Source organism: Condylura cristata, unplaced genomic scaffold, assembly GCF_000260355.1.
Source record: "Condylura cristata isolate star-nosed mole 26May11 unplaced genomic scaffold, ConCri1.0 scaffold00004, whole genome shotgun sequence".
NCBI classification, from domain to species: Eukaryota; Metazoa; Chordata; class Mammalia; order Eulipotyphla; family Talpidae; genus Condylura; species Condylura cristata.
The window spans coordinates 55,726,707-55,740,315 of NW_004567105.1; the positions used below are offsets into that span (position 1 = coordinate 55,726,707).

At 32.0% G+C, this 13,609-nt stretch overlaps 1 protein-coding gene across 1 annotated transcript in view; it reads left to right on the plus strand.

The window, feature by feature from the left end:
- The window catches only part of DNAH12 (dynein, axonemal, heavy chain 12), a 130,284-nt gene that overhangs the window by 30,574 nt on the left and 86,101 nt on the right, over positions 1–13,609 (plus strand). The window contains exons 13-23 of the mRNA XM_012735164.1: positions 950–1,075; positions 2,030–2,164; positions 2,500–2,693; positions 3,182–3,425; positions 4,725–4,910; positions 5,998–6,198; positions 8,559–8,753; positions 10,039–10,160; positions 10,257–10,539; positions 12,905–13,024; positions 13,291–13,447. Of these exons, the coding sequence (XP_012590618.1) occupies positions 950–1,075; positions 2,030–2,164; positions 2,500–2,693; positions 3,182–3,425; positions 4,725–4,910; positions 5,998–6,198; positions 8,559–8,753; positions 10,039–10,160; positions 10,257–10,539; positions 12,905–13,024; positions 13,291–13,447 (1,963 nt within the window). The remainder of the gene's footprint in view (positions 1–949; positions 1,076–2,029; positions 2,165–2,499; positions 2,694–3,181; positions 3,426–4,724; positions 4,911–5,997; positions 6,199–8,558; positions 8,754–10,038; positions 10,161–10,256; positions 10,540–12,904; positions 13,025–13,290; positions 13,448–13,609) is intronic.

Sequence of the window (13,609 nt, forward strand, 5' to 3'; positions counted from 1 at the left end):
GAGACAGAGTGGGGAGCAGAACAGGCAGATCAACGAAGTACACTGCTGAGGGGAGCAGCGGGCGGGTCAGGAGAGGTCTGCCGCGCCATGTGGTCCGGGAATCGAACTCATGCGAAAGCGGCTTTAGATTCTCAGTGCAGTGCTTTAACCCGCTGCGCCACCAGGGAGGGCCCTCTGCTAGATTTTTTAAAAACATGGATGGGTGTTGGATTTTATCAGATACTTTTTGCATCTATTATGATCGCTATATGCTTTATGTCTAATTTAATCTCAATATAATGATGTGGGTCACATTTTTTTATGTTTCTAAGTCATTATAGCAGTATATAATTCATTTACACATTTCTATGATATATATCACATATTCTCAAACCAAAATTCATTTAAGTCTGTATTTTAAGAGTTAAAAATTATAGCACTATATAAATATTAATGAAAGCTATAGGTGGTAAAGATATTCTTTGCCATTCACTCTTAAACACTTACTGGACAATTTCTGTATGGTAGTGATATAGAAAAAAAAGTGTTAACGTGACTACAAATGCAAAACAAAACAAATTGTGCCAAAATCTTTATCACCAAAGATTTAAAATTAAATAAATATGTAATAATAAAAAGTAAAATCCTTTAAAAACAAAAATTTTAAAGATTGCTAAACAAAAGCTGTATATATGACCACCTTTTCTATTCCTATATAAGAAGTACCTTTATATAAAGTCAACTGCAAGTGAGAAGTTTTAAAAAGCTTTATTTATAGAATAAGCAGTTTTGGGACATGAGGCCAAATAAATTATCCTACAGCTATTAAATTATCATGTAGCTTTGTGATAATGAAATATTAGTTAATCTGAGTCTAATAAAAATTGAAGAGATTAGAAATTGTTTCTCTATTTTCATCATGCCTTGGATTTTCCTATATGCAGTATTACATTTGGAGCTTCTTTTGTAGGAATGTCAGCGCCGAATGAGTTACTTTTTAGATGTTTTTCTATTTCCTCAAGAAGACTTAAATTTAAATTCAACTGTCCTTATGTGGCCTTGGAAAATTAACCCCATCTTTAATGAAAATGATGAGGTAAATTAATTTTACATGAGTTTTACTCTAATTTTTTAGCACAGTGTTTATCTAATTTTCATACATATCTTTATTTTATTTTATTTTATTTTATTTTGTTTTGTTTTGTTTTGTTTTGTTTTATTCTGTACCCCTGATGTTCTACATTTTAAAAGTAACTTCTTCATATGTCAATATTAGTTTGGGGCTAGCAACATTTATGGTCCTAGAGGCTTAGGGACAGGCTATAGGGCTTAAGTCACAGGGTCTGGTAAGAAGTGGGACTGACATTAAAGAAGTCAGAAATATTGTATGAAGTAATGATAATACTAGTAAACACAGTACTAAATTCTTTCTACTTATTAAATCATTTGAAAGGTGATAAAATGAATCAGAGAAGTTTATAACTTGCCCAGTACTACAGAGATAAGAAATAACAGATTCATTATTTTACATCTGAATATAGTCCAAAGTTTGAAAAAGTCCCAGTATAAACCAATTTTTCCTAAATTGAGAAGTGAAACGGTTTAATAATGAAAGCATGGAATTCAGTCAGATAAACCGAAGTTCTAAACCAGATTTTGATTTTTATTACTTTGTGATACTCTATAAGCCTAAATTTCTTCATCTCTGAATAAGAATAATAATAATAATGCCTGTGGTAAAATAGATAAGGTCTTCATAGTTCTTGACACATATCCCATTCTCAGTAAATGGTAGCATTTATTATTACTGTTAAATAAATAATGCAATTAATAAATTAATGTAATAAGAATTATTACAGTCACTTTGAAGATCCAAGAAACATTTTCTATATGACTATTTTAATTTTTATGTCAGTCACTGCTTTATTTTTGTGCTAACTTTTATTTCTCTGATGGTTTTCATTACTTTACAAAGAATTTGGTTTTCTTATTTGTTAACTCTTTCCTTTTTAGTAAAATAATTAACATGTTTAAATTGTCTTTTAAAAAGCTCATTGAGAATGCTAAACGTAAAAAAGAAAATGAGCTAATAGCCAAGAGAGAGAAATTGATGCTGGAAATAGAAAAGGAATCACGTTGCATGGAAGAATTTGCAGAATTTGCAGAACTGGATCATATGCAACAGGTTTGAAAAATATCTAAGATAGTAGCTATGGCAAGCTCAGAGATCAATACAGTGCATGTTTCCATAAATTAAAAAAATACAGAAAAATGTATACTTACTATGGCAAACAGTAACCACTTAGGCCTGGAGCTAGTGCTATACACATGATACATTTTTGTGAATTAGTTTTCTATTTATGAAGTACAGATATAGCCATCTCTTTTTACTTATAGTAATGTTGTCAAATTGATATTTAAAGTTGCTAAGTGCAAGTATTTAGCCTATGTATTATTATTTAATCTTATTTTTCATACTGTAATTTTTATAATATTCTTGATATAAAAAATTGTTTTCAGTATGTGACAGATGTAAGACAACTACAAAAACGGATTCAGGAATCTGAAGAAGCAGTTCAGTTTATTAATAAAGAAGAGGAGCTTTTCAAATGGGAATTGACAAAATATCCTGAACTTGACAAACTGAAAGTTAACATTGAACCCTATCAGAAGTTTTTTAATTTTGTTCTGAAATGGCAACGAACAGAAAAACGGTAATTTCTGGTAATGTGATAAAAATTAAGCAAATATGGAAAAGTGCTTAAAAGTGGACTTAACTATCAATTTGAAAGAGAACCAGGTATCACATAAGAGAAATAACAAATGCTGCCAAGGCACCACCTAATCTTACTAATATAATATAAAATATAATATATAATATAATATAATATCTGGTTTTCTAGATTTTTATGCACTTTATAGGTTTGAAAATGGTTAACACCAAAAATAGAAGTATAGAGATAACTTTGCATACTGTTAGTTACCCATTTACATTCTGACATATTTTAGCATATATAGTATACCTGAAGTGATGATTGTAGTTTTGTCTCTCAATTATTAGCTATATGAATAATAAAAAAATTTCACCACTCGTTCCTTCAATTGTTTCTCTTATAAAATAAGGAAAGTAACAAAGAATCTCTAAGACCCCTTCAAACTTTAACAGTCTTTGAGTCTGAGATTATTTTTTCTTTCAAATCAGGTGGATGGATGGAGGGTTTTTAGACCTTAATGGGGAAAGCATGGAAACTGATGTAGATGAATTTTCCCGAGAAATTTTTAAGACACTAAAATTTTTCCAAATGAAGCAAAAGAAGGAATTACAAGAAAAAAGAAAGGCAGCAAAAAAACGCTCTCTTGAAGAAGAGAAGGTTGAAGAAGAACCAAAAGAGAATCCTACTATTACTATGTGTACTACAGTAATGGAACAGATAAAAGCTTTTAAGGTATGAACAAATTTAATGATATTTTAGAAAATCTTGGTAGAGCTATTCACATCAAGTAGTAATGAGAAGTAAAAACTTTGAAAGCCAACCAAAGCTGAATCCAGAAAATTAGACCTGATAAAGTCATCAAAATAGATTTCTAATTAGAACAATGCTTGACAAACGACTAAATGCTTTAGAAACTACTAAAATGAGAGTGTAAAAAAGTGACTAGGACACACCAGTTAACCTTTACGAAGGGCAACAGCACAGAGAATCAACTATCTAGCAAAGTTTTGGAGTCATTCCATAAGGCTTATATCATAATTCTGTGCTTCCTAGTGGCAAATATTGGGCAAGATACTTGGCTTCTCATGCCTGAGTCACCTCATTTATAAAGAAAAGATATAACACATTTTGTGACAGTAATAATGTATCCAACCTCTCACTGTCGTGCTGGCTCTACGAATACTGCCAAGTTAACAATGTGAGCATGCTTAAAGTTCAAACTGATGGGATTTTTTTTTAAGATTTATTTATTTATTCGTACAGAACTGGGGTACAGGCCAGAGATGCAGAGGGTGAGAGGATTAACCAGAGACAGAGAGGGGAGCAGAACAGGCAGATCTACGAAATACACTGCTGAGGGGAGCAGCGGGCGGGTCAGGAGAGGTCTGCCTCGCCATGTGGATCTCCTCCAGGGCAGGCAGGGATCGAACTCCTGAGGAAGTGACTTTAACTTCTTTGTGCTGTGCTTTAACCCGCTGTGCCAGCAGGGAGGGCCCAAACTGATGGGATTTGAGCATTGCGCCTGTCTGTGTCTACTCTCTCAGAATTTCCATGAGCTGCCTGAAAAGATTTCAACATAACTATTTAAATTTATTTTTACTCTTTTATATTGTCATGATTTAAAAATATAAAAGAAATTGAGATATAGTTTATTTATTAATAAGTAAACTGAAAACTCTTATAATATATATCTGAAAACTCTTCCCATGTTTCTCATATTACTAAGGTTATCAGTGTTGTTTTCTTGTGTGTACTTTCAGACTTTTGCTACATACATAGCACTGTTTATATATATATTCCTACTGTTTCATCTTCTACGTACCTATTCTGTCTCTGTCTCAGGTGAATCCTTTCACCTTCCGCACCTCTGAACTGTACCTCAGTTCTATATGCATAAGTAAATACATCTTTAAAAATATATATATACATATTTAAAAATTTCAAGTAATCTTTATATCATTGAGATTGAAATTATAAAACTATGCATATGGATGTCAAAAAGATTCATTATTATTTAATTTTCACCTGTAGGATTACATCCCTACTGTCTCCATCTTGTGCAATCCAGGAATGAGAGCACGTCACTGGAAAATGCTATCAGAAATTGCAGGGTGTGATTTGACTCCAGACTCGGGAACTACACTGAGAAAAGTTTTAAAATTAAACCTTACTCCATATTTAGATCAATTTGAAGTCATAAGTGCAGGTGCAAGCAAGGTAAAGATGTTTAATTGAGATACTTTGATAAGTCTGTTAATCAAATAATCATTATTTTTGTTGTGGTTGATTGTATAATACTAGATAACAATGGGAAGAGATGAGGGGAAAATGATAGAAGGCTACTCTTTTTTCCTTCACAAAATGTTATTTCTTTGTCCTGAATCCAGCTAGAAGTAGTTCTGACTTCTTAATTCTGCCATATCCAATATACATGGATGATATGCTAGTTTTAATACTATGCTAGTAGATAAGCTAGTAGTAATACTTGCAGTAGGCCCCAGGAAGTGAGTTTTTAAAAACTACATTATTATCATCTTAGGAATGTTTTAATTGTTAAAAAAAACTTTCTAATTTAAAGACTATTATAGTATAGGCAGAAATGATCCCATATAAATCACTGTACAGTGTACCAAATACCCACTAAATTTACTAGGAAAAGTCAAGATTGTAAATGAGATTATTTTTAAAATTAAATTAATTAATTTATATATATATTACATCATTATTCATTTTTGTACGATATTTGCTTTCTCCTCTCAGATGTAGTTACTATAAAATTCCCACTATCAATTCACCCATGTGAATTGACCATCACTACAGGCCATCACTACAGTCTCTTGTGCTCTTCCATACCCTGTTTGATTCCTCTCCTCTCTTCCCTGAAGACTGTCTCTGATTTATAGTTGCCTGTTAATTTTGTTTTTTTATTTATTATTGTCTTTTCCCCTGATCCCTTATTTGGTTCCCCCATAGTCCACCTACAAGTGAAACCATCCAATATTTTTTTTCTTCTTACTTATTTTACTGAGCATAATTCCTTCCAACTCTATTGATGTTGCTGCAAATGGCATGAGTTTATCTTTTTTGATTGCTGAATAGTATTCCATTGTGTGGTGTGTGTGTGTGTGTGTGTGTGTGTACATCTTGATCCAGTCATCTATTTTTGGCATTTGGGTTGTTTTTATATCTTACCTATTGTAAGATTGTAAGTAGTGCAGCAATAAACATAGGGGTGCAGAGATTTCTTTTTTCAAATGAGATTACTTCTTAACTATCTCATTCTTTCTTCCTCCCTCCCTTTTAGGAATTTTCATTAGAGAAAGCTATGCATACAATGATAGAAACTTGGGATGATATTTCTTTTAATATAAGTCTATATCGTGATACTGGAGTCTGTATTCTTTCTTCAGTGGATGAGATTCAGGCTATCCTTGATGATCAAATTATAAAAACTCAGACAATGAGAGGCTCACCTTTCATCAAGCCATTTGAAAAAGAGATCAAGGTATATATATATATATATATATATATGTATATATATATATATTTTTTTTACTTTGAAAGGAAAGGTTTAGGGAAAGGAGAAAGAAAAAGAGAGGTACCTGCATAGTTACAGATGGGCAGGAGAGCTACCTCTACTGTCTTTCAAAGGGAAAAGATTTGTGAAAAGAAACACCTACATAGTCGTCCCAGGTGGGCAGAAGATGAGATCAAAGTATTTTAAATATGAAAATCAACTCTTGGTTATATATGCTGGATGGAAATAAGTCAATTTGTTGGATAGCTTTGATGAAATACAGAAACACACATTTTACCAAAATTAATGTGATACTATAGAGAAGTTTATAGTTTAGTAATTTTTAAAAGAACATATTATGTTTTATTAAAAAAATTCCTCCAATGACAGTGACAGACTTGGATGGAAAATAGTTGGTATTACTTTTTCTAACTCTAGTCACAGTTGATACTATCATATTGTAACTTATAGTAAAGTTCTGTATACCACACTTCAATTATATTTGTGAAAAACTAGATACGGCCCTCCCTGATGAAACAGTGGGTTGGAGCGCTGCACTGTGAAGCTAAGTTAAGCCAAACTTTGGTGGCTGCCTCAGTGCAAGTTTGATCCCCACCTCGGAGGTGATCCATAAGGCACAGCAGACCTCTCTGGTCTAGCCCGCTGCATTTTACTTTGTTCATCTGCCTGTTCTGCTCCCCACTCTGTTTCTGGTGAATCCTCTTGCAGCCCCTGCACCTCTGGCCTGTACCCCATTTCTGTATGCATAAATAAATAAAATCTTTTTTAAAAAAAGTATTGTCTACTTGAGAAAAACAAATAGTACTTGAGAGTATAAGATTATTTCATATTCTTACAGGTGAGGTGTTTAAATGCAGAAAGCAAAAATGAAACTCATAGTTTAATAGAGTATATCAAAATTTTGAGGACTATAAAAGCAGAGAAAAACAAACAACAAATGAATTTTTTCCTGATGTTTATTTATTTTGAACTATGTGCCAGATACTACTCTTACTTAGGCTTTTACACTTATTAACACATTCAACCCCTATAGCAAACCTTTGCAAGCTGAGTATTGCTATTATCTGTATTTATAAGGAGGAGACAAAAGCATAGAGGATAGATAATGTACCAAAATTCACAGAATTATTAAATGACTAAGCTGGGGTTCAAACTAAGGCAATCTGGTTTTAATTTCAGCAGAGAGTTTTTATAGAAGACCTTGCTTGTCAATATTTGGAGAAGACAGAGCGAGTTCTGTTCTTCCGAAGTAGTAAAAGACTGTGTATTTTCCCATGATTCATGTTGGCCTAGTCTTTTCTGATAATGTGTTTTGCAAAAATTTCTTTTCTGTTAAAGGAGAAATTGCAGGATAATTTAAAAGCCCTCTTAGATTTTTTTAATCAATAAAATATTAATTCATATAAAATATGAATATTAAAATAAAAATAATCTGTAGGATCTTAAGAACTATATTCAAGAACTAAAGAAATTAGTATGAATTCTCTTCAGCTACTGTAATATTTTGTCAATTTTAGGGGACCTATGAGAATAAGAAGACTCTTTACTCATTCAAAGTTGTGTTGATGTAGAGCAAAGTATCTTAATTTGGCACTAATAATTTTATGCTAAATAAATTGTTGTGGTGCTGTCTTGTAGCATCCTTGACCAAGTATTAATATCATCTTTACTATATAACTGTAATAGTTGTAATAAATGAAAGTGTCTTCAGACATTGTCAAATATCCCTTGGGTTGGGTAGGGACAGAATAGATAAATTAATAACCACTGATGTAGAGAAGGATATATTCCTGGGTGCTTTTCAGTGGTTCACCAAAAGAATAGGAAATTAGTTTATGCAGTCATTTTCAATTGTGAGTTCCAAGTTTAGGAAAATTTCAGCCTCCTTGAACTTTTGGCTTTTGAAGATTTTTATTTCTTTATACACACTGAAACTAGGGTGTAGGCCAGGGTTGGTGAGAAGATTCACTAGAGACAGAGTGGGGAGCAGTACAGCAGATCTACTGAAATACACTGCTAAGGGTAGTAGCAGGCAAGACAGGAGAGGTCTGCAGCACCATATGTAGGTTAGTTTCCTGGCTGGGGATCGAACTCGGGTTGCAGCAGTGATTGCACTGAGACTTCGAAGCCAGTAGGGAGGCCCCATTCTAGAACATTTCTAAGTCCATGTAAAACACTCAATAAGGTTTCTGTGGGTAAGGTTTCTCTGAAACTTTAAGCTAGTTTGCATAGATTTAAGACTAATATTACCTCTAAATGATATATTCCTTTCTATAATTTCTGTTTTCTGTAATAACTGGAACTTTAAGAGTATCCTTTTCATTAAGGTTTGGGAGGATCGTTTGATTCGAATACAAGAAACAATTGATGAATGGTTAAAAGTACAAGCTCAGTGGCTGTACTTGGAGCCCATTTTTTGTTCTGAAGATATCATGCAACAGATGCCAGAGGAAGGACGTCAGTTTCAAACAGTAGACAGACATTGGAGGGATATCATGAGATTTTGTGCAAAAGACCCAAAGGTAAAGTTTTGTTTTCTCTCTTACAAACTAAGAAGAACCTTTATTTTGGGCTATTAAAAAAGGCATTTGGTTATTTTTTCCCTCGTTATGATAAGAAAACCTGCTCATTCTATATAACTTAGAAAGTATAAAAGATGTAAAGAAACAAAACATTAAGATAATTTTGCATTCAATTCAAAAGTTACACTCCTTATAACTCCCTGACATAGTGGAACAACTTCATAGGTGCTCACTTGATTTCTACTATATACAAGCATTGCTTCATTCCTTCTGTACAATAAAGTAAAATAAAATGTATGGAGAGAGTGCAAGCATGTGAGTTCATTAATGTAAGCAAGAGAGCAAAAGGAATGAATAGTGTAGGAGACTCACATGACATTCCACTCAATATCTCTATTTAGGAGTATCTCCTCTACTGAGTATAAGCACCTGTTGAGCGTGACTCTAACGTTGAATTACAGACTATGCGTATATATATTTGTGTGTATGTGTGTGTGTACATACATAGCACCCATACTCCATAGTTACACATTTACTTAACCTGATATTTAATTTAAGAAATAACAATTTGCTTCAATGTTGGATGAAAAAGTAGCTGTGCTGGACTATTGTACACTGAAATGTATAAGACTTAAGGATTTTGCATTACATATTAACTTCAGAATCTTTGTGGACATGCTTTTTTATAGATCAGAAATCACCATGTTTTTTTCCGGCATAGGGACAGAAGGCAAATATTTTAGGCTTTGTGAAACATATAGTCATATTTTTGTAACTATATTCAACTTTGCCTTTACTGTACTGAGAAAGCAGCCAGAGAAAATAGTAACTGAATGGGTGCATCTATGCTACAATGAAATGGTTCTCAGATGCTGACATTTTCCTGTTCTATAAAATCATCTTCTTTTAAGTTTTTTTCAGTCTTGTAAATGTTTAAAAATAATTCTTAGCTTATGGGCCATAAGATACTGGCAATACAATGTACACATCAAAACATTAAATTGTACAATTAATTATGTATATATATTTCAATTATACTCATAAAGCTAAAGAAATCAGACTCTTCCCACATCATTGACGAGGACATAGGAGAATTGCATGACAGTCATAACTTTTCATTTGTAACTAGCAACCTTAGATAAGAACATCTTTGATTTATTAAATTTTAATAGCTTACATGCAAAAATGTAATAATTGTCATAAATCTTTGGGCATATGATATAGACCAATGTTTAAGCCTTATATCTGGTACATAAGTGCTAACCTGAGCAAATGTCTCTTTTAGGTTCTAGTTGCTACTTCTTTAACAGGTTTATTAGAAAAACTACAAAATTGCAATGAACTTTTGGAGAAAATTATGAAAGGGCTTAATGCTTATCTTGAAAAGAAACGTCTTTTCTTCCCTCGGTATGATCAATAAATCAATTGTGCTATAATTAGAAGCATTTTTTGATATGTGATCAATAATTACTAAAATTTCTTTATTTGCACATTTTCTCCTAGTTTTTTCTTCTTATCTAATGATGAAATGTTAGAGATCTTGTCAGAGACCAAAGATCCACTCAGAGTTCAGCCTCATTTAAAAAAATGCTTTGAGGGCATTGCTAAATTGGAGTTCCTTCCCAATTTGGACATTAAGGCCATGTATAGCTCTGAAGGTGAGCGAGTGGAGCTGATTGCACTTATTTCCACATCAGCAGCACGAGGTGCTGTGGAAAAGTGGCTCATTCAAGTGGAAGATCTAATGCTTCGGAGTATTCATGATGTAATAGCTGCAGCCAGGCTGGTATGTTTTAATTTAAGATTTAATGCATACCCAGTATTCTGTTAATATTTTCTTTTGGGATGTTTTGTATGGGTACCAGCAAATTAACACTTAAATTTCTTACTATTTTAAATCATTGATTATTTTTGTTTCTCCTTAAATATTTATACTAAATATTTTATTTCTAAATAATATAATATTTAATACTAATTAATATCTTTCAGTGTTAAATTTTAAGATGATCATTTCACAATATATATAAGCCAAGTCCTTCTGTATACCTTAAACTTGCACAATGTTCTGTCAATTATATCTCAATAAAACTGAAAGAACAAATTAGATGTAAAAATAATTTAGTAAGAATTAATTATATGTGATAAAGTGCTATAAAAGAAAAATGCATTATGAGGTAATAATTAGGTTCATATAACTTAGAATGTGAGGGAATACATTAAAAGACGCTGAAAAGAATTGAAATTAAAATAGAGTCAATTTAATCAGGTAAAGAGCAAATGAGAAAGCATGTATATATCTCATATAAAAGCTATAGGATCAGAAAAAAATTCAGTCATGTGTTAAATACATAATCTAGTTCACTTACCCTTTTTACATTTACTTAAAAATCAATGTGAGATAAACAAATATTAAAGGAGGAAATATAACATTTGAAAGAAATGTAATAGGCACTACAAGTACCTTGCTTATGCTAATCTAATTTACCTAATCTTGATTGATAAACTTTCCAACTTACTTTAGGACCACAAAGGAACAGTTGTGTGGTAAAAAATCACCTTAAAATATGTTCAGTTTTGTGGCCCTACCTGGTGGTGCAGCGGGTTAAAGCACAGCACTAAGAAGCTTGAGCCACTTCCGCATGAGTTTGATCCCGCCTGCCCCGGAGGAGATCCACATGGCCTGACAGATCTCTCCTGACCCGCTCGCTGCTCCCCTCAGCAGTGTATTTTGTCGATCTGCCTTTCTGCTCCCCACTCTGTCCCTAGTGAATCCTCTCACCCTCTGCATCTCTGGCCTGTTCCCCAGTTCTGTATGAATAAATAAATCTTTAAAAAAAATATATATATATATTCAGTTTTGTAACTAGCAACTCAGTTTGTACAAATGGGGCCTTTTCTTCCACCAAGTTCCCTATGAAACTCATCTTGCAGTGGCATTCTTTTTAGCTTCAATTTTCCTGAAGATTATCCTTCTATTTGTTATTCCAAACAAATTAAAACAAACAGAGAAGTATCAGCTTTATCCATGAAAGTATTTTCTTAACCACCATAGAAATTTACCTGCTATGTACATAACAATGGCTTAGTTACCATTCATCTTTCTTTAAACAAAGAATAGTTTATCATTTGCTTTTGTTTTTAAATATTGATAAAGAAAGCATTTTAACAATAATTTATAATATATTTATATCCTTAGGTTTATCATTCTTATATCTATGATGGTAATACTGTATTAAACATAGTTTCCATTAGTACAAACCTCCAACTTTGTTCTGTAGTTATTTTTTTCAATTTATAATTTGAGTCCGCTATGTCATGTATTTTTGAGGGAACTTTTAGAAAGATTAGACTTTCCCCAATAAACTCAGTTAAGTGCGCTTTGAATATGAAAATGTTAGAAAGAAATGAAGGTATACTTTGAACTAAAAAGGACATTGTTCAAAGGACATTGTTATCTGTAATTCAACAAATATATAATTCAAGTTATATTCTGATTATATAAATTTTTAATTTATATTATTGTTTATTGAAATATTATATGTCTCAGGTGTGCATCACTGAGTGTCAACATGAATATATATACTACATTATGTTTACTGCACACAGTATTTTAGAAAAGCTATGGGCAAATAAAACAAGGGTTTTAAGAAATAGTCCAGTTTTTCACTAGGTTATAGTCTCCCTTTCAAATAAACCTTGACATCAACATATATATTCTATTAGGTGGATTTTTTGAAAGTTTATTAGAACTATTGTATTTCATTATAATAAAAGTGGTATGTATTCTCTGGGTAAACTTATCAATGTCCTATAGCAAGGAACAAAGAAAATTATGTAGAAATCAACTTCCATAAAAATCAATAATCAAATCCATATAGAGATAACTCAGTATTAAAATATTGATACTAATACTCCCATTTTTAATAATAAATATTTCAGAAATATAATAATTTTTTAATTTATTGAGGTAACATTGGTTTTCAACAGTATATAAAGTCATAATTTACAAAAACTTTTAGGTCTTTTAAATATCATCTTTATAATATACATGCCTATGATTGTATCAGATATTACCCTTCTCAATCATTGGACATTTAGCTTTTCTCCCTTCCATAGCATTTTAAAGCTAGAAGTGCATTTTAATTATTCAGGCTTATCCAGAATCTGCAAGAAGAGACTGGGTTCGAGAGTGGCCTGGCCAAGTTGTACTTTGTGTTTCTCAAATGTTCTGGACTTCTGAGACACAGGAAGTTATAAGTAGCGGGACAGAGGTAAAGCATTTAAAAATTTTAATTAACATTCCTTTTTGCATTCTATGTTTCTTGTTTATTCTTTATAATCTTCCCCTCAATTTCTACATGTAGGGCGAAATGATACAATCCTATTTTTCTAAACTTGAACAAAAATTCACTGTATTCTATAATTCATGAGACATTATGAAATAGGACTTATTTGATAATATAGTAAGTATAAAAATACATGTTTGTGACATAATTAATTGCTTTTTTTAATACTTATTTTCCAAATTCTTTTGTAGGGATTAAAGAGGTACTATAAGGAACTTCAGTATCAACTAAATGATATTGTAGAGCTGGTAAGAGGCAAATTGTCAAAGCAGACCAGGATTACTCTGGGAGCTTTGGTTACTATTGATGTCCATGCTAGAGATGTGGTCTTGGACATGATTGACATGGGTATGTGACTTCTTTCTTTAATATTAAAAATCATATATCAATAGCTTCTAGAAACAAAGATACTGTGTTTCTTTTTTGACTTAACAGAATTTATTTTACATGACTTTCACTTGAAAACATGAGTTATTTTAATATTTGCTATTGTAAAAGAGGATAAAGTAC